The sequence below is a fragment of the Schistocerca cancellata genome, chromosome 7 (genome assembly GCF_023864275.1).
Source record: "Schistocerca cancellata isolate TAMUIC-IGC-003103 chromosome 7, iqSchCanc2.1, whole genome shotgun sequence".
Classification (NCBI taxonomy): Eukaryota; Metazoa; Arthropoda; class Insecta; order Orthoptera; family Acrididae; genus Schistocerca; species Schistocerca cancellata.
This window is the reverse complement of record NC_064632.1, coordinates 504,580,241-504,600,839: the sequence shown is the minus strand read 5'-3', so window position 1 is coordinate 504,600,839 and position 20,599 is coordinate 504,580,241. Positions and strand designations below refer to the sequence as shown.

The following is a 20,599-nucleotide window of genomic DNA, read 5'->3' as shown; positions in this document are numbered from 1 at the left end:
GAGGTATGTAAAAAGTCTTCGTGGGAGTATTCCTTCTGTCGCTTCTGGTCTGCCAGTTGTGTAGCAGGTGATTTCGAAGCCGGAGGCGAAGATGTGGTGCCTTTTTGCACAGCTGAAGGAGGAGAAGGAGATGGTAGTAGTAGAACAAACTACAAACTATGTGTGGCCCCACACTCCATTGTTGCCAAATGTATTAAAGGTGGCGGATCCAAGATGACAGCGATAGATATGGCAATTTCGCAATGATGTCATGGTGCGAAGTTCAAATTTTGGCGGGAAAATAGGTCAATTAGGCTAACTCCATTAACCTAACCCCTCCCCTCTCCCTACCCCTCACACAGAAAATGGCGGGAAGTTCCAAATTCCAGCAAGACAATGCAACACACCACAGCTACCTCACTAACCGAAGAAAGTGGCGGGAAAAAGGTCCCTTGCACTACCTTCACTAGCCTAAGTCATCCGACCATCAACTCTTCCTAGAAACTGGCAGGGAAAAGGACTCAGCCTGTACTGGATAGGATGGACATAAGTCTTTATTTTGCAGGCAGACTTTATTTAAGCAGTTTGGGGTCAGTACCTACATCCAGTGTGTTCACCATGAGGTCTGGAGTCCAACTGAGGTAGTACACAGTATCGCCACCAGAGGGTGCTGTCGTCTCTTCCATGAAGTAATCCGAAAAGGCAGTCTGGGGAGGAGGGAGGGGGGGGGGGGAAATTGCGGGAAAAGAACTCAGCTTGTGCTGGTTTGGTGGATAGGATGGATGTAAGTCTTTATTTTCAGTCTTTATTTAAACAATTTAAGGCAGTAGCTCCATCCAGTGTCTCCACCACGAGGTCTGGAATCCAACTGACCTAGTACACAGTACTTCCACCAGAGTGCACTTTCACTCTGTCGCAGTCTGGGGCAAAAATGGTGGGCAAAAAGACTCAGACTCTGCTGGAATGCTAGAGAGAGGAAGGAGTGTACTTTATTAATTTTGGAACAATTTATTTAGAGACGGATTTCACGTAGTTTATTTATTACACTGATACAAAATACATGCTATGACGTGTTTGGGGTCGTAATTCACAGCCTATAGACCTGCAAATTACTCGTAATTTGCCGAAATAATGCAGTACACTGATGTACAGACATGCAAACAACTTATAAATTGTCAAAATGATGCACGTAAAAGACTCTGCAAACACACTTGCTAATCATCAACTGTCAAAACCATGCATTGCACAGCCTACAGACCTATTCACAAAACAATGCGGTAGACACGATAACAGCCCGTAAATCACCTAAATAATGCATATATAACACTCTGCCGACATGTTCACAATGGTTAAACAGCCGAAAATAATGCATTGCAGGAACACTCAGTGCATGTAAAAACCGCTTTCAAACTATAGTCAACCACGACGTATCAGCGAACTGCTCCCCTAAGAACTTCAAGGCATGCACGCCGGACAGCGTGTTTACGCTGGTCCCATATGCAAGACTCCTCAGGGCATTCGTGTTTACCATTGTTGGCGCGATACCCTCTACCTATCGATACTGACATCACAGGGACCACTACAGAAATCTGTTGCACAATAACATCAACTGCTTTCTCCCTAGTTATCGTAATGGGACATGCGAGCAGCATCTAGCCATGCTTACCTGCCCAGCGTGGCAGATGCATTGCCGCAAAATGCATGCATGGCGACTCACCATCTGAAAGGTTCTCAATGTTATACGGACATCAGACGGCTATGTAAAATAAGAACCAAGTTGACCTCTCGGAAATTGTGAACTGCTGCAGAAATAGTCGAGACCACAATTTTTCGTCACGTGTGAACAATCACATAAGGTGGATGAGGCCCACTCTGAGGGCAGCCCCCAGTTGGAAGGAGCGCGCCATCGGAGACGTAGTCAACCATGTGGGATTTTCTCTAAATGAGCCAGTCACCATCTCAGTATACGTGTACTAAGCTTAAACGGAATAAGGCTAAAGATTCCAAGACTCTTATATTCCAAGACTCTTACATCTGTACTTCGGTTCCTCATGGCGTCACGTACAGAGGAAAGTCTGCTACAGTTAATTCGTTTTTAATTCAGAAAGGTGTTGATGCAATTGCCAGCCCTGTGAAATCCTACTCTCGTTTACGTAATGGAACTTTGCTTTTGTGATTCTCAAGCCGAAATACTGCTTTCAGCTTCGCTTCTCCATGTATGTTTTTGTCATGTTGAGGCCCATCGAACACTGAAGTCTTTGCTTGATATTTACACTAGGCTGCTCGATCGTCTGACCAAGGGAGAAATCCAAACTTACCTCACTGATCAGGACATCACTGCAATTCATCAGGTAACGAAAAAGGTTGATGCAACCTTAGTGCCTAAACATTTGGTGTGATAGTGCTTCCATCAAAGACCAAAGTAAGCTATGAAGTCATCACAGTCGGACTGTATATTCCAAAACCGATGCACTGCTACCAGTATCAATGTTACAAACATATTCGAATGTCCTGTCGGAACGTGGCCAAATATGTTACTTGCGGTAGGGATGCCCACAAGGGCGATTGCTCAACTCCTTCTCCCACTGTACCAATGGCGACCATGCAGCCACTTCCTGAGATTGTCCTGTCTATCTCAATGAGCAGACCATCCAGGAGATCTGGGTGAAGGAAAAAGTGCCTAAACTGGTCTCTCGGAAGTTGTTGGCTAGTCGAAAGCCCTGCGTTTATCCACCTGGCACTTACAGTAGTGTTCTTGTTACAACTCGCTCCTCGAAAGACACAGCCACTCAGACCTGCGACCTCAAATTCAGCACCACAGTTGTAAAATCGCACAGTGTCATGGTAGCATCACCGTCACTAGCAGAACATACTATGTGCGACCCCAATCTCAATTGTTGCCAACTGTGCTGGGCTGCTGGAAGGCGGAAGGAGTGCACTTAATTTATTTCGGAACAATTTATTTAGGGACGGATTTCACGTAGTTCATTTACTACACTGATACAAAACACATTCTGACGTGCTTGGAGTAGCAATTCACAGCCTACAGATCTGCAAATTACTCGTAATTCACCTGAATAATTGCAGTAAACTGATGTACAGACAGGCAAACAACTCGTGAATTGTCAAAACAATGCATGTATAATGCTCTGCAAACACGCTTGCTAATTGTAAACTGACAAAATAATGCATTGAACAGCCTACAGAACTGCAAACTACTGGTAAATCACCGAAATAATGCAGTACACTGATGTGCAGAGACGCAAACAACTCGTAAATTGTCGAAATAATGCATGTAAAAGGCTCTGCAAACACGCTTGCTAATCATCAACTGTCGAAATCATGGATTGCACAGCTTACATATTAATGCAATAGACACGAAAACAACTCGTACATCACTGACATAATGCATATATAACACTCTGCCAACATGTTCACAATGCACAAACAGCAGAAAATAATGCACTGCAGGAACACTCAGTGAATGTAACAAACGCTTTCAAACTAGTCAACCACGACATACCAGCGAACTGCTCTCCTACAGAACTGCAAGGCATGCAAGCCGAGCGGCGTGCTCACGCCGGTCCACTTTGCGAGCCCCTCTGGGCATTCGTGTTTACCATTCTTGGTGCGATACCCTTCTACCTATGGATACTGACGTCACAGGTCCCGCTACAGAAATCTGTTCCACAATAACATCGACTGCTTTATTCCTAGTTATCCTATCGGGACATGCGAGCTTCGTCTAGCCATGCTAATCTGCCCTCTGTGGCTGACACATTGCCGTGAAATGCGCGTGTATCGACTCACTGTCTAAAAGGTCTGCAAAAATAGTTAATGATAGCTTTTGTAAGAGCTTTCGTGATGTCTCAGCTTGTTTGCATGGAAATTCGTGTCCTGACAGAACCTGTTTACGAAAAATTGCGCAGAATAACGCCGAATGCATTCATCCTGATGATCCTATCATGACACCCAGTTCATCATATGTTACCCTTCCTGCTTTCAACAAATATCTCCAAATCACAAACGTTCTCACTGCTATGTAGAGGCTAGATACTAGACCGCGGACTGCGGACTGGCTAGCAAAGTATATATGTATGTATGTGTAGACATAGATGTTGCTGTGGATGACAATGTAGATCAAAATGTAGATATTTATTTTGATGTAAATGTAAACGTAGATATTTATTTACTAACCACAGACTGGTTATTGAGAAAAGAAAGCAATTGACAAAAAAGTTGTATAGTCTCTGTACGCACATGTTGACTCCACATAGTCATGATACAAATTCAAACTTTTATCATGTCGTGATGCCGGGTCATTTATCCCTCCATCATCTGTTGTGAAGTGCTGAACTCCTTCCTCTCCACAAAGATATGAAAATCGCTTGGTGCCGACTCCGGACTATAGGGAAGATATTGAAAAATAACCACAGCCAGAATGTCAAAGCTCGATTTGCAGCATGGGGTAGCACATTGTCGAGGAAGGAGATGATTCCATCGGTAATCATCCTGGACTGTTTATTTTGAATTGACCTTCCGAATTTTGTATGAGTCTCACGACAAGTCTGTGATGTCACAATATTCTTGTGCGTCACGAAATCTGTTGTTGAAATTCCTTTGCGATCTCCAAAAAACTTCAACCATTATTTTGTGGTTTGACATCGTTTGCTTGAACTTTTTTTTTTTGTCAATTGGGAGAATAAGTATCCATCCACCATCCACTGCTTGGACTGCTCCTTCGATTCAGAATTCACGTACTGCACTCACGTCTTTTCCTCAGTCACAATCCTGTTCAGAAATTCCTTCTCTTCTTCATGTAGTGCGGAAGGAATATCAAGGTCGAGCCCATTCTTTCAGTTTTGTGAACGACGATTAGACATTTCGGTATCTGCCATGCACAAAACTTATGGTAACCCCACTTGTCTGTCACGGGGTCAAGGATGATAGCCCTTGATATCTTAGGCACATGTTCAGAATTTTCGGAAGTTTTGAACCGCCGTCGCGCACTTTCTACTACGTTAACGTGTTGCAGAAGTTCATCAGTCATATCTGACACATCACCCTCGACCACTTTCATTACTCGCATCTGTGTGACCAACCTTGACTTTCCTGAACCACTCCCTCACAAAACCATCACTCATAACCCCATGTCCATGCACACGACACAATCGACGGTGAATCTCGACAGCATTGTCTCCTTCTGCCCACAGGAAGCGAATGGCAGAACGTACCTCGTAACTCGTCGGAGACACAATAACACTATTCCAATCGCTTGCTGCTTACACACTCAATAAAGCATCCTTCTGCACAATGCAGACGCCATAATGCTAGAAGCATTTGTTTCTTCTGAACAGCCAGAGAGAGGTTAATTTACGAATACCACTCGTAGATGTACAGGCTAGGCAAAAAAAGCTGGCTCTGAAAATGTTTCATGCACCGTAAGATAGGAAACTCAACTTACATCATCAACCCCAATCGCGGATAATGTACACTACTGGCCATTAAAATTGCTACATCACGAAGATGACGTGCTACAGACGCAAAATTTTACTGACAGGTAGAGGATGCTGTGGTATGCAAATGATTAGCTTTTCGGAGCATTCACACAAGATTGGCGCCGGTGGCAACACCTACAGCGTGCTGACACGAGGAAAGTTTCCAACCGATTTCTAATACACAAACAGCGGTTGACCGGCGTTGCGTGGTGAAACGTTGTTGTGATGCCTCGTGTAAGGAGGAGAAATGCGTACCATAGCGTTTCCGACTTTGATAAAGATCGGATTGTAGCCTATCGTGATTGCGGTTTATCGTATCGCGACATTGCTCCTCGCGTTGGTCGAGATCCAATGACTGTTAGCAGAATATGGAATCGGTGGGTTCAGGAGGGTAATACGGAACGCCGTGCTGGATTCCAACGGCCTCGTATCACTAGCAGTCGAGGTGACAGGCATCTTATCCGCATGGCTGTAACGGATCGTGCAGCCACGTCTCGATCCCTGAGTCAACAGATGGGACGTTTGCAAGACAACAACCATCTGCACGAACAGCTCGACGACTTTTGCAGCAGCATGGACTATCAGCTCAGAGACCATGGCTGCGGTTACCCTGGATGCTGCATCACAGACAGGTGCGCTTGCGATGGTGTACTCAACGACGAACCTGAGTGCACGAATGGCAAAACGTCATTTTTTCGGATGAATCCAGGTTCTGTTTACAGCATGATGGTGGTCGCATCCGTGTTTGGCGACATCGCGGTGAACGCAAATTGGAAGCGTGTATTCGTCATCGCCATACTGGCGTATCACCCGGCGTGATGGTATGGGGTGCCATTGGTTACACGTCTCGGTTACCTCTTGTTCGTATTGACGGCACTTTGAACAGTGGACCTTACATTTCAGATGTTTTACGACCCGTGGTTCTACCCTTCATTCGATCTCTGCCGAACCCTACATTTCAGCAGGGTAATGCACGACCGCATGTTGCAGGTCCTGTACGGGTCTTTCTGGATACAGAAAATGTTGGACTGCTGCCCTAGCCAGCACATTCTCCAGATCTCTCACCAATTGAAAACGTCTGGTCAATGTTGGTCGAGCAACTGGCTCGTCACAATACACCAGTCACTGCTCTTAATGAACTGTGGTATCGTGTTGAAGCAGTATGGGCAGCTGTACCTGTTCACGCCATCCAACCTCTGTTTGACTCAATGCCCAGGCGTATCAAGGCCGTTATTACGTCCAGAGGTGGTTGTTCCGGGAACTGATTTCTCAGGATCTATGCACCCAAATTGCGTGAAAATGTAATCACAAGTCAGTTGTAGTATAATATATTTGTCCAATGAATACCCGTTTATCATCTGCAATTCTTCTTGGTGTAGCAGTTTTAATGGCCAGTAGTGTATATTGGGTTGCCCATCTTAATGTGCATTAAACATTTTCTACATCTGCCTCAATGCTGGGGAAGCCACCTGACGGTTTGTGGCGGAGGGTACTTCTGATAGCACTGTCTGTTCCCCCTTTCCCTGTTCTGTTCGCGAACGGTTCTCGCGCCGACTTAACGACCCTGTGCCGTAAGGCACTGCTCTTTGTTGGATCTTTTCCATCTCTTCTATTTGTCCTATCTGCTAAAGGCCGCCGGCCGAAGTGCCCGTGCGGTTAAAGGCGCTGCAGTCTGGAACCGCAAGACCGCTACGGTCGCAGGTTCGAATCCTGCCTCGGGCATGAATGTTTGTGATGTCCTTAGGTTAGTTAGGTTTAACTAGTTCTAAGTTCTAGGGGACTAATGACCTCAGCAGTTGAGTCCCATAGTGCTCAGAGCCATTTTTTTGCTAAAGGCCCCAGCGTGAAGATCAATATTAAAGAACCGGTCTTTCGTGGAGGAGTTACATTTCCTTAAGATTGTTTCTATGAATGTCAGTCTACCTTCTGATTTTCATAATATTTGTTTTGTAAAAAATGGTTCTAAGCACTATGGGGCTTAACATCTGAGGGCATCAGTCCCCTAGACTCAGAACTACTTAAACCTACCTAAGCTAAGGACATCACACACATCCATGCCCGAGCAGAATTCGAACCTGCACCGTAGTACCGGCGCGATTCCGGACTGAAGCACCTAGAATCGCCCGGCCACAGCGGCCTGCTATTTGTTTTGTACGGCCATTCCACTTAAGCCGCTCCGGATGGTTACTCTTAGATATCTTACGGCAGATGCTGTTCCCAGCAATTTATCATCAGTGGTATAGCTGTAAACTAGTGGGTTTCTACTCCTATGTGTACACTATATTTTACATTTATTTACGTTCAGTCTCAACTGCCAGACCCTGAATCGTTCATCAATGCTCTGCAGGTCATTCTGCAAATCGCTACAGTCTCCTGGCGTTGCTACCTTATTGGAATCAAGAGCATTATCTGCGAATAGCATCACTGAACTTCCGACGTTTCCTGTATATATATTTCATACATATTCATATATATTTCAGATATTGTAAACAGTGAAGACTTTACCACACTTCATTGCTGTACTGCTGAAATTACCATTACATCCGTCGATTTTGTTCCGGTAATAGCGAGTGATCAGTTCTTGCTGTAAGAAAGTCTTGAATGCAGTCGTAAAGCTGGACCGATGCTCTGTAATTTCGTATCTTTTAAGTAAATGGAGGTGCGGGGCGGGGTCAAATACCTTCCTGAAGTCTACGAACATCGCATCAATCTGAGCGCCGATGTCTACCGCATTGTGGTTCTCACGGAGGATCAGAAAGAGCTGACTTTCGCAATATCTCTGCGTCTTCCCATGTTGAACTTCGAGGAGATTTTTGTTCTTCAAAAAATTCATAACACGTGAGCACAAAACATATTCGATAATTCTATGGTTCAAATGGCTCTGAGCACTATGGGACTTAATATCTATGGTCATCAGTCTCCTAGAACTTAGAACTACTTAAACCTAACTAACCTAAGGACATCACACAACACCCAGTCATCACGAGGCAGAGAAAATACCTGACCCCGCCGGGAATCGAACCCGGGAACCCGGGCGCGGGAAGCGAAAACGATAATTCTATAACAGATTGATTTTAGTGATGTAGGTCTATAATTATGTACACCTATCCTACGTCCCTTTTTTCCAGTCGCTAGATATCCCCGATGCTCCAGCGACCTACGGTGAACTGCTGGTAAATAGGCGAGTAAGTCCTTTCTCGTAATCTTTGTAGAATCTTACAGATATCTCATCTCGTCCTGATGTATTTCCATTCTGCTTAAAGACGCCATTTTGAGGGCTACAAATAGCCATGCGACCTATCGGAACTTCATGAAGCTATAGGGGGTGAATCGGGAGTATCCCATGATTCTTTCTTTATTTCGCTACTGCCTTTATCCCACATTGTGCGCAGGGTTGGCAGGGTTAAGGACGGATTTGGCATGGTTAATATTAAGGGATGGCCGGATGCCCAACCTGCCGCCACCCCGTACCCCCGGGGACGGAATTACGACGTGCATTCAAGTTCTAAGACCTCCGATTTTTTTTCCCCGGACTGGAAAGAGATAGAAACATGCGCATTGTTTTAAAATGAGGCCGCGTTCGTTGTCAATACGTCCCAGAGATGGCAGAACCGTACGGCAGATGGAAGTTTACCGCCAGCGGCGAGAATGAGAACTGTTTTAAATACTTAAAATGGCGACTTTTCCTTACGTGAAAAGCGTGCAATCATTCGTTTTCTGAATTTGCGTGGTGTGAAACCAATTGAAATTCATCGACAGTTGAAGGAGACATGTGGTGATGGAGTTATGGATGTGTCGAAAGTGCATTCGTGGGTGCGACAGTTTAATGAAGGCAGAACATCATGTGACAACAAACCAAAACAACCTCGGGCTCGCACAAGCCGGTCTGGCGACATGATCGAGAAAGTGGAGAGAATTGTTTTGGGTGATCGCCGAATGACTGTTGAACATATCGCCTCCAGAGTTGGCATTTCTGTGGGTTCTGTGCACACAATCCTGCATGACGACCTGAAAATGCGAAAAGTGTCATCCAGGTGGGTGCCACGAATGCTGACGAACGACCACACGGCTGCCCGTGTGGCATGCTGCCAAGCAATGTTGACGTTCAACGACAGCATGAATGGGACTTTCTTTTCGTCGGTTGTGACAATGCATGAGACGTGGATGCCATTTTTCAATCCAGAAACAAAGCGCCAGTCAGCTCAATGGAATCACACAGATTCACCGCCACCAAAAAAATTTCAGGTAACCGCCAGTGCTGAAAAAATGATGGTGTCCATGTTCTGGGACAGCGAGAGCGTAATCCTTACCCATTGCATTCCAAAGGGCACTACGGTAACAGTGCATCCTACGAAAATGTTTTGAAGAACAAATTCCTTCCTGCATCGCAACAAAAACGTCCGGGAAGGGCTGCGCGTGTGCTGTTTCATGAAGACAACGCACCCACACATCGAGCTAACGTTACGCAACAGTTTCTTCGTGATAACAACTTTGAAGTGATTCCTCATGCTCCCTACTCACCTGACCTGGCTCCTAGTGACTTTTGGCTTTTTCCAGCAATGAAAGACACTCTCCGTGGCCGCACATTCACCAGCCGTGCTGCTATTGCCTCAGCGATTTTCCAGTGGTCAAAACAGACTCCTAAAGAAGCCTTCGCCGCTACCATGGAATCATGGCGTCAGCGTTGTGAAAAATGTGTATGTCTGAGGGGCGATTAGGTCGAGAAGTAACGCCAGTTTCATCGTTTTCGGGTGAGTAGTTAATTAGAAAAAAAATCGGAGGCCTTAGAACTTGAATGCACCTCGTAAATGTACCCCAGCTGTCTGAGTCGAGTGTAAAGCGTGAAATAGTGTGAATGTGTTCCAAATGTGTGCGAGTCGTGTAACTGAGGCGGGACGTGGGGACCAGCCCGGTATTTACCTAGGAGGATGTGGAAAACCGGCTAAAAACCACATCCAGGCTGGCTGGCACTTCGTTAATCCGCAGGGCGGATTCGATCTGGGGCCAGCGCGCCTACCCGAGTCCAGGAAGCAGCGTGTTAGCGCTCTCGGCTATTTTGGCGGGTTGTAAGTATCCCATGATGTCTCACCGAAATTTCTGTATTTTTTCAATCGATATTGGCCGAGAAAAGAAATGTTTCATTACTTGTTAAACGCCCCTCGTAGATGTGTTTCTAGGATCTTTTTATTTTGCACAGCCCGTAAATGTTTTACGAACGTATTGTAGATACCTACGATTAATGCATCCGTCATCAGTGGTGACGAGCAGAGGACACATACCTGGGATCCGTCCTCGGAAGACGTGGAGGCACCGCGCTCGCCGCCCAAGGCCATCCACGGGTCGTCCCTGATGGAGGACATGCGCGCGCGGCTCACAATGGGCGCCAGGATGCGCGTGATGAGCAGCTTGCACGCCGAGGACACCTGCGGCTCCTTGGGGAACACCACCCGGCTCTGCACTTGCTGCGCAGCGCGGGCAGAATAGCCCCTGTCACAGACTCGACCCGTCCTCAACCACTCTTCACGTGGCTTATTGCCTACTGGACCCTCGCTTCCGTTACGGAAGAAACTGTCAGAACACTCGTCGAGGAGGAGCAACACGTTTAATTTCATTTTCATCACATCTGTGACCACGGGTGGGCTTCAGTTCAAGGAGAGTAAGGATGATACAATACGTCTTAAATAGCTAAATAATAATAACAACTGCGGTACACAAAATATATTATCAATAATGCTCCTAAAGTTAAATTGACAAAGTTTTAGTACTTATAAAAACAGTCTATACCGCACAAATACATATTTATTGGTGACCGGTTACAGTCCAAAGGCGGACCATCTTCAGACTGTACTCCAAAGTTGATGTGTGGAGACCGATCCAAATAGCAAGAACTGCCGTAGTCCCCCAGATGCTGTCAACTGCTCAGCAGCCTCCACACGTCAATTTTGGAGTATGGTCCGAAGACGGTCGACCTTTGACCTGAGGCCAGTCACCAACAAATGTTGATATTGGCGATATAGTCTGTTTTTATAATACAGTTTCGAAAATCAGTAGCTGTTTTCCAAAAATGTCTCTGGAAAAACTTTAGACTGACAACCAGGAAAATGACAGGGTGATATTCGAAATGGAAGGTCTTGGATACAACACATTTTTTACTTAAAATCAACAATTTGCCACAGATTGTCAACCAGTAAGCTATAATATTAACATTTATTGATCTGAAGAAAGCATTTGATTTGGTAGGTATAGGAACAATAAATAAACTCATTGGAGAATGTGATGTAAAAAACATAATTCGTGGAACTGTCACAAAAACCGTAAGTGAAGTTAAATATTTGAAACGCAACAATGGTATTAGGCAAGGGGGCGGCCTGTTGCTATACTGTGTAGCTGCATTTTAGAAAAAAAAAACTGTCAGAATCTCGATTCTGCACCTAAGAAGTCAGAATTTCAAGGCGTATAATAAAAGTGGTTGTATGTATTCGTGTTCCATATCTCCTAAAAGACTGAACGGATTTCAACCAAACTTGATCCACATATCGCTTAGTGTGAGTAAATAACTACTATGGGGTTAAGAACCACATACCTCTCAACAGGGCTGGGGTATGATTGGAAAAGAAGAGTAGCTCAAGACGAGCAAATAGCCCGACTCACCCAGCATCTGATAACGACAGCACTTAGTGATTTGCAACAAACTTTACACGTAATTTCAAACCTTTAAGATACTTTTTCTCACTGACGCCCACCAAAGAAAGATAAAAGGATAAAAGCTTGTCGGCTACTAGATTTTTGCTGTTCATGAAGTAAAACTGTCGTTCATCATGCATGACGTTTTAATTGTCATGAACGTTGAACTGCGTGAAAACGGAAGTGCAGCGCGTGATTCGCTGGAGATATAGGTGACATATGTTTAGAAAGATGTGTGAAATATGGTAAATGTATGTGAAATATATGTGACATGGGCGTACATAGGCAAAACCACAGGTGAAAAGCTCCTCCTAATTTCCTGGGCCCATTTCATCCAAACTTCCATTTCAACCAAATTGATACACATAGCAGTTACTATCTGTAGAGAAATAGTGTGAGGGTAAGAACCAGCAACATCATATTAGGGTGGGGATGATAACGTGGTGAAAGGGAGTAGGTGGATGCAGACAGACAGAGAGAGGGAAGCAGGAAATGGACGCCGATAGAGGAAGGAGGAGATGGAAAGAAAGAATGTGAGGGGGAAATCGACAGAAAGGGAGAATGAGGAGACGGACACAGAGAGGGGAGAAGAGGAGATGAACAGACAAAAGAAAGATTAGGAGATGAAAAGAGAGGAGGAGAGAAAGTGATGGGGAGAGAGGGGGAGGAGGAACTAGACAGAGAGGAGTGATTCAGCAGATGAATAGAAAGAGGGGAGGAGGAAATGGGCAGATAGAGGAGAGAGTAGATGCTGGACAGAAACAGGAAAGAGGAGGATATGGACAGAGAGAGGAGAGGAGGAGATGAAAAGAGAGGGGGCAGGAAAAGATGCACAGAGAGAGGTGAAAGATTGGAATATACACAAACCCCGACAATCCTGGGTGTTTAGCTAGTTAGAATCAATAATTCTGGGAAGGGGAAGAAATCGAATTCAAATTAACTGCCTAGTCTTTGCAGACTACTTTGCAATACTTTCACAAAATACGACACAAACAGTAACACACATAAATATACTGGAAAAACAGGATATAGGTTTCATGATTTCAGCTGAAGAAAAGAACCAAAAGCAAAATTCATAACGAATTTTAGAAAACGCACCAAAATAGATGTAAACACAAATAGCCAAAATAGAGCGAGTTAATAAATTCAAATATCTTGAAGAAATTATGCATCAGGAAGGACTTTAAAAACTTGCAATAGATATAAGGGTTAATAAAGTGCAACAGGCATTTGGTTTGCCCAAAAAATCTACAATATGAAATACATATCTAGAGAAACAGAGCTAAAATATTATGCCACTGCAGTAATACCAGGATGTTTATCTCTATGCGAATGCTTAACGATCAAAAACATAGTGAACACAATAGAGCAACATAAAAGATGAACTAAAAAACAATTCGTGCAATACAAACTACTGATGCTTGCAAAATATGAAATAACGAGGAGATGTACGAAAATATAGAGAAAATATCTGAAGTAATGGCACAGCAAAGATTAACCTTCTTTTGACATCTCCAATGCATAAGTTACAGCAGGCTAATGAAACAAATTAATATTCTACTTCTGCGAAAAGAAATCAACATGGATTACAAAAATAAGAAAGAACTTGAAAAAAACAACACCAAAGAACCGGAAATTACAGAAAGAAACCTTTTTAAAAATAAAATACTAAATTTAGAAGGATTTCAGGGAAGAATAAAGAAGTAATGGAGTAATACATGGAAAAAAGAAAGAAAAATACATCATGAAGAGGAGATGAAGCAGAACTGGAAAAATAGGAAACAACAGCTGAAGGAGAGGAAGTGATCCTAGTTGGTCAGTACGAAGATGAAAACAATTAATTTTACTGCAAAGTAAATAACAAAACAATAACAATAATAAATAAACCGTCTTTACCCGGCACACATTTGCATTTCTGCTACTGAATAGCGTTTAATGCCATGTGCATTGCAACTTGTTTGGGTCCTCATTGGCATGCTGTGCACAATGTGGGCAGAAGATGCGGTTCACGCCTGTCCCACGATTTCATAGTTCTTCCGAGAGGTCATCGAGTGTGTGTGGGGAAGGGAGAAGGAGTGGGGGACTTCCTGCGTCCACGCAATACAAGTTACAACTGGTTCGAAGCACGCGCATTTAAGTTCATTCCAACAGATACCGCAGGCCATTCCACTCGGTTGACAGTTGCCTGATTTCTCGTGTATGGAGGTGCTCATGACGCGGACGCGTTGTGCCTAAGCGCTGTCGTCTTGAAAGCCGAAATGCTGGCGAATGGTCCCGGCAATAGGTTGGAGGATCATGTCCCGACACTGCACACTGTCAAACTGCCCTCGATACCAACGAAAGGCGTCCGATGTTCTTACAGCCACAGCACAAAAACCTCTGACCCTTTCTCCTGCTGAATCCGTGGGGCAGCATGTCTGAAATATCGGTACCTTGAGACCTAACTACAGTTTATACAGTGACGTTTCTTAACCTGTCATTATTCTTAACTTTATAAATACTAAACAAAAATTTCGAGTAATTTGTGTATACAGGGTGGTCCATTGATTGTGACCAGGCCAAATATCTCACGAAATAAGCGTCAAACGAAAAAACTACAAAGAACGAAACTTGTCTAGCTTGAAGGGGGAAACCAGATGGCGCTACGGTTGGCCCGCTAGATGGCGCTGCCATAGGTCAAACGGATATCAACTGTGTTTATTTAAATAGGAATCCCCATTTATTATTACATATTCGTGTAGTACGTAAGGAAATATGAATGTTTTAGTTGGACCACGTCTTTCGCTTTGTGATAGATGGCGCTGTAATAGTCACAAACATATGGCTCACAATTTTAGACGAACAGTTGGTAACAGTTAGGTTTTTTAAATTAAAATACAGAACGTAGGTACGTTTGAACATTTTATTTCCGTTGTTCCAATGTGATACCTATACCTTTGTGAACTTATCATTTCTGAGAGCGCATGCTGTTACAGCGTGATTACCTGTAAATACCACATTAATGCAATAAATGCTCAAAATGATGTCCGTCAGCCTCAATGCATTTGGCAATACATGTAATGACATTCCTCTCAACAGCGAGTAGTTCGCCTTCCTCACATGTATCGACAATGCGCTGACGCATATTGTCAGGCGTTGTCGGTGGATCACGACAGCAAATATCCTTCGACTTTCCCAATCCGGGGACGTCAGATCCGGTGAACGTGCAGGGCATGGTATGGTGCTTCGACGACCAATCCACCTGTCATGAAATATGCTATTCAATACCGCTTCAACCACACGCGAGCTATGTGCCGGACATACATCATGTTGGATTTACATCGCCATTCTGTCATGCACTGAAACATCTTGTAGTAACATCGGTAGAACATTACGTAGGAAATCAGCATACATCGCACCATTTAGGTTGCCATCGATAAAATGGGGGCCCCATAATGCCGCACCATACATTAACCCGCCAAGGTCGCTGATGTTCCACTTGTCGCAGCCATCGTGGATTTTCCGTTGCGCAATAGTGCATATTATACCGGTTTACGTTACCGCTGTTGGTGAGTGACGCTCCGTCGATAAATAGAACGCGTCCAAAAAATCTGTCATCGTCCTGTAATTTCTCTTGTGCCAAGTGGCACAACTGTACACGACGTTCAAAGTTGTCGCCATGCAAATCCTGGTGCACAGAAATATGGTACGGGTGCAACCGATGGTGATGTAGCATTCTTAACACCGACGTTTTTGAGATTCCCGATTCTCGCGCAATTTGTCTGCTACTGATGTGCGGATTAGCCACGACATCAGCTAAAACACATACTTGAGCATCAACATTTGTTGCAGTTCGTGGTTGATGTTTCACATGTGGCTGAACACTTCCTGTTTCCTTAAATAAGGTAACTATCCGGTGAACGGTCTGGACATTTGAATGATGTCGTCCTGGATACCGAGCAGCATACATAGCACACGCCCGTTGGGCATTTTGATCACATCATCCATACATCAACACGATATCGACCTTTTCCGCAATTGGTAAACGGTCCATTTTAACACGGGTAATGTATCACGAAGCAAATACCGTCCACTCTGGCGGAATGTTATGTGGTACCACGGACTTATACGTTTGTGACTATTACAGCGCCATCTATCACAAAGCGAAAAAAGTGGCCCAACTAAAACATTCATATTTCCTTACGTACTACACCAATATGTAATAAAAATGGGAGTTTCTATTAAAAAAAAAAAGCAGTTGATATCCGTTTGACCTATGGCACCGCCATCTAGTGGGAGCGGGTCAGCCACAGTGCCATCTGGTTTCCCCCTTCAAGCTGGACGAGTTTCGTTCTTTGTAGTTTTTTCGGTTGATGCTTATTTCATGAGATATTTGGCCCGGTCACTATCAGTGGACCACCCTGTATAATACTGGTGTGCAAAATTTAAGGATGAAAGCGATTTCCGCATGATGTGTCACTACCGTGTAACACAGGTCGATGAAACTTGGACCATACATAGAAAGAACCACTGAGGTCGATTACAGACGGTAACTGAAATAAATACGCAATGAGACGAACAGAAATTACACCTTTATTGAAAGACAGTAATTAGTGTAAAGACACCGCGGTTTATGATGGTCCCCTAGACATAACAAAAGTCGAGACACTTTTCTTAATAGGATGTGTGATCACCACGGACAACAATGCATGCTCTGCAACGCGCTGCCATGTTGGTCACAAGGCTGATGGGGAGTTTTTGTGGATGGTCGTTGGTGGATGTGGAGTCACTGCAATGCGTCTCCCAACGCATCGCACATCTGCTATATGGGATGTAAGTGGGAAACAGGGGCACGCCAGTCCATTCACCGAATATCCTCTCATTACAAGAGGACCTTCATCTGCGCTATTCGAATCGGACGCGCATTGTCATCCACAAAAATGAATGAAGCTGTGGTCGAATGCGTCCTTGAACAGACGCTATTGGAGAAGGAGCACAACGTCACAATAACGTTGAGTGGTGAGTGTAACGTGTGAAAAGATGTGGAAGTCATTACGTCCATGCAAGATAAGGTCTCCTTACACTATGTCTCTGGGACCAGCGAAACGGTCATATTCGACAATGTCCCTTGGTGCATTTCATGTCCCACCTTTCGCCATATGAGGGCCCAAAATCATTACTCAGGATGATTCTGCCCTCATCCGAGATAAACATGCGACCCCACTGTTTGTTGGTCCAGTTGCTATGCTCTTTGCACTGTTGCAAATAGTGCCACCGTTGGGCGTTTGTCAAGGGAACACAACAGACAGGTCGCTAGGAAAACCACCACCCTATACAAGCACAGTGCCACTGGAGCTTGCGACTGCATGCGTTCCAGTCCTGTTAAATACGGTTCCAACCAATGTTTGTCGTGCGCCCCTTCTTGTCTGTTGTGCCGTATACCGGTCATCTGTTTGCTGTAGTTGACCGTGATCGACAACTTCCTCTCTTTCCGGCAGTGGTGCTTGTGGTTCAGAACGCTCCCCATGCACGTGAACCAATGCTATGAGCAACACCAGACTCCTGGCCTGCAGTTGTGATGCGGTCCAGAGATAGCAGTGCCGCAGCAAAGTCGACAGTACACATCGATGCCACAGACGATGGTGAGATCTGGCTGCAATCCAAAAGACGAACGGGAGAGGCTGTAGAAGACACGCCATCTGTCTCAGCACAGCAATGTCCTCGCGCAGAGGTCATTACAGAGCCGAGCATGGAAGCACTCAGCCCCAGTTCGTGACCTCAGCTGAAGCAGTCAACATCGCCGCGTGGGACTAAAGTGTTATTCAAGTTTTAGATGGGAATTTACTTTTGCAAATGATGAACATTGTATTTCCAGAGAAAAGTTGTTAATTAGTTCATCAAGTGATATTTTAATAGTCAATGACACTTGTAAATTATCAAGTACTCCTGCAGCAAAGGACTGTACCAAGTTAAGTAAATCTTTTTATCATTCGCGAAATAAAGTGAACTTACATTTCATTTGCTGTTGTTCGATGAGCTGTCTCTCAGAGCGAGCAAAGAATTCACAGTTGAGACCGGACGATTGGAATTTTGTCTGGTCATAACAACAATCGTCACACTTCGTCCTCCTTCTAGTTTCCCGATGATTATGGCACGTCTGATGTCATTCAAATGTTGTCTCTAGGCCAAGTTGTAATGCAGAACACCACCACAGAGCATCGTAACTGCTCGCCTATTAACAGACCCAGTCTTCTCCCGTTCCTTCAACTGCCTCGCGTTGCATGGTCGGCCCCATTTACGCTATAAGTTACGCTCACCTCACGCCACTTGACGTCCAACGTTCTTTGCTCGACTGGGAGACTTCCGGCACCAGGCTCCCGCGTTATCATTTATTTCCACGTTTTGCAGAACAGTGTATTGTATCACACAAGTACAGTTCGCTGAAATATCTCCCTGTCTTAGTGTTCCCACCTTCAATCTAGGCAGAAATTATCTGGCGCTATCTTGAAGACCTGCTCATCTGTAACTGTCCAAGCGTCTGCTAGCTACAATCGTAGTCATGTTTGCTGAACCCGTTGCTTTTATTCTAGTGCCTTCTGGAGTCAGTGTGTCAGACCCATCCTATTCATCTTTCATGTTTAATTGTCCTTATTCATTGTTCCGTTCCCCCTTGCGCAGAATTTCCAAAACTGAATAGTTAGATCATTCGTAATCCTTATGAATGTACTGTAAGGGGTTGTGTGATAACAGAGTGTAACAGTACCTCGTATAGTCAGCTACTGATGCATTACTATGTACAGACGAAGACGATACGGGCACGTGCCGTGCGTACAGAGTCAACGCATCGGCAGATACAAGACGGTTTTAACTACGCCCAGAGACATGGCTTACGTCAGCAGAATTCACAGAAATTTCAGTGACGCTATAGTATACCTCACAGAAATTGGTCTGAAGACTGTGGTACTGTGGACTCTCAAATGCACTACATGAATAGGAACACCAACGTAGCCGGCCGCTGTGGCATGCAGTTCTAGGCGCTTCAGTCTGGAACCGCGTGACCGCTACAGTCGCAGGTTCGAATCCTGCCTCGGGCATGGATGTGTGTGATGTCCTTAGGTTAGTTAGGTTTAAGTAGTTCTAAGTTCTAGGGGACTGACGACCAAAGATGTTAAGTCCCATAGTGCTCAGAGCCATTTGATCCATTTCTTTGAACACCAACGTAAACAATCAAATAAGGACTCTCTGATGTATAAGATAGTTCAGCATATGGGGTACTTGTTGGTTAGGAACAATCATGCATTTGCAGAGAAATACCTTCCTCACTAACGGTCACACTCCAGATCAGTTCAAAGGGAATTATAGCATTTCGTAGCTGTCACAAGTAAGTGATTTGTTTTGGTAGATGTCATGACTGTTGGAATATTTTTTCCGTTACTGCTTACGGCTGCACTTGATATTATTCTCGGATTGGTTCATGAAAATATAGCATTAATACCATATTTTGCCTTTCATGCTAATATGAGAACTTTTGCCTTATAAATGCTTTTAATAATGGCATGAATACATTTGTATCAAACGATTTATTTTTGTTGGTACATAAAATATTTATATTTTACCACACGCGTTATCATATCACCTTGTACGCAATTTGGTCCACGTAAACATACTGCACTTTCTATATTTCATCTTTTATCATAAATAAACACTTAAAAAACTCAAAGATATATAAAGACGTAAATGTTAATAAAAAGCGCCAAAGCCATATTTCAGGGATGTTTATTGTGACACAAATGGTTTCGTTCTAAACGAACAACTTCAAGTGACCGAAAACTCATCTACAGTTTTCTTAACTGATTCCCACAAAATGACAGTAATGAGCGTTGTCATGACTCGAAAATGTCTAAACGCCACACATAACCCTACAAGGCTACAAGGTCTAGAACACGACGAGGACACTGAAACGACTTCGCTGACCGCCTGACACACGCCAGCAAATAGTGCCTCCAGGGATCCTGACTTCTTCATGCTCTTTACTTACGTAAAGACATTCATTCGCTGCCGCAAAAGAATCTCCGTAGAACAATCACCGTGGTGCAGTGGGTATGATACTAGACTGTTGCATGGAGGGTCGTGAGTTGAAAACTCACCTGAACTGTAAAATTTTAATTTCTATATTCGGTTCGAGTGCATTCTAGAAGTATTCACAAATGCCAAGAATCATTGTACTGGAATGTTCTGTAACTGTATATATACCGATTGCGTTCTGGCCGGAAGCAGTTCGCTCCGCGCACTTGTATGAGCAAGTGCTGAATAAACCTTCGTTAAGTGAAGTTAGTGTTCGTCATTCACCTAATTACACCTTGGCTTCTGGCGTAAGAATCGAAATTGGAACACGGCTGTGGGGTTTTCACTAAATACCTACATTATTCAGCTGTGGAGGTGCAGAAGAATGGAGATTT

General features: G+C 44.3%; 1 protein-coding gene across 1 annotated transcript in view; it reads right to left on the bottom strand.

Annotated features, from left to right (window-relative positions):
• LOC126092868 (testis-specific serine/threonine-protein kinase 4-like) overlaps window positions 1-20,599 on the bottom strand; it is a 121,398-nt gene that overhangs the window by 26,789 nt on the left and 74,010 nt on the right. Inside the window, exon 6 of the mRNA XM_049908599.1 lies at window positions 10,757-10,939. Coding sequence (XP_049764556.1) covers window positions 10,757-10,939 — 183 coding nt within the window. The remainder of the gene's footprint in view (window positions 1-10,756; window positions 10,940-20,599) is intronic.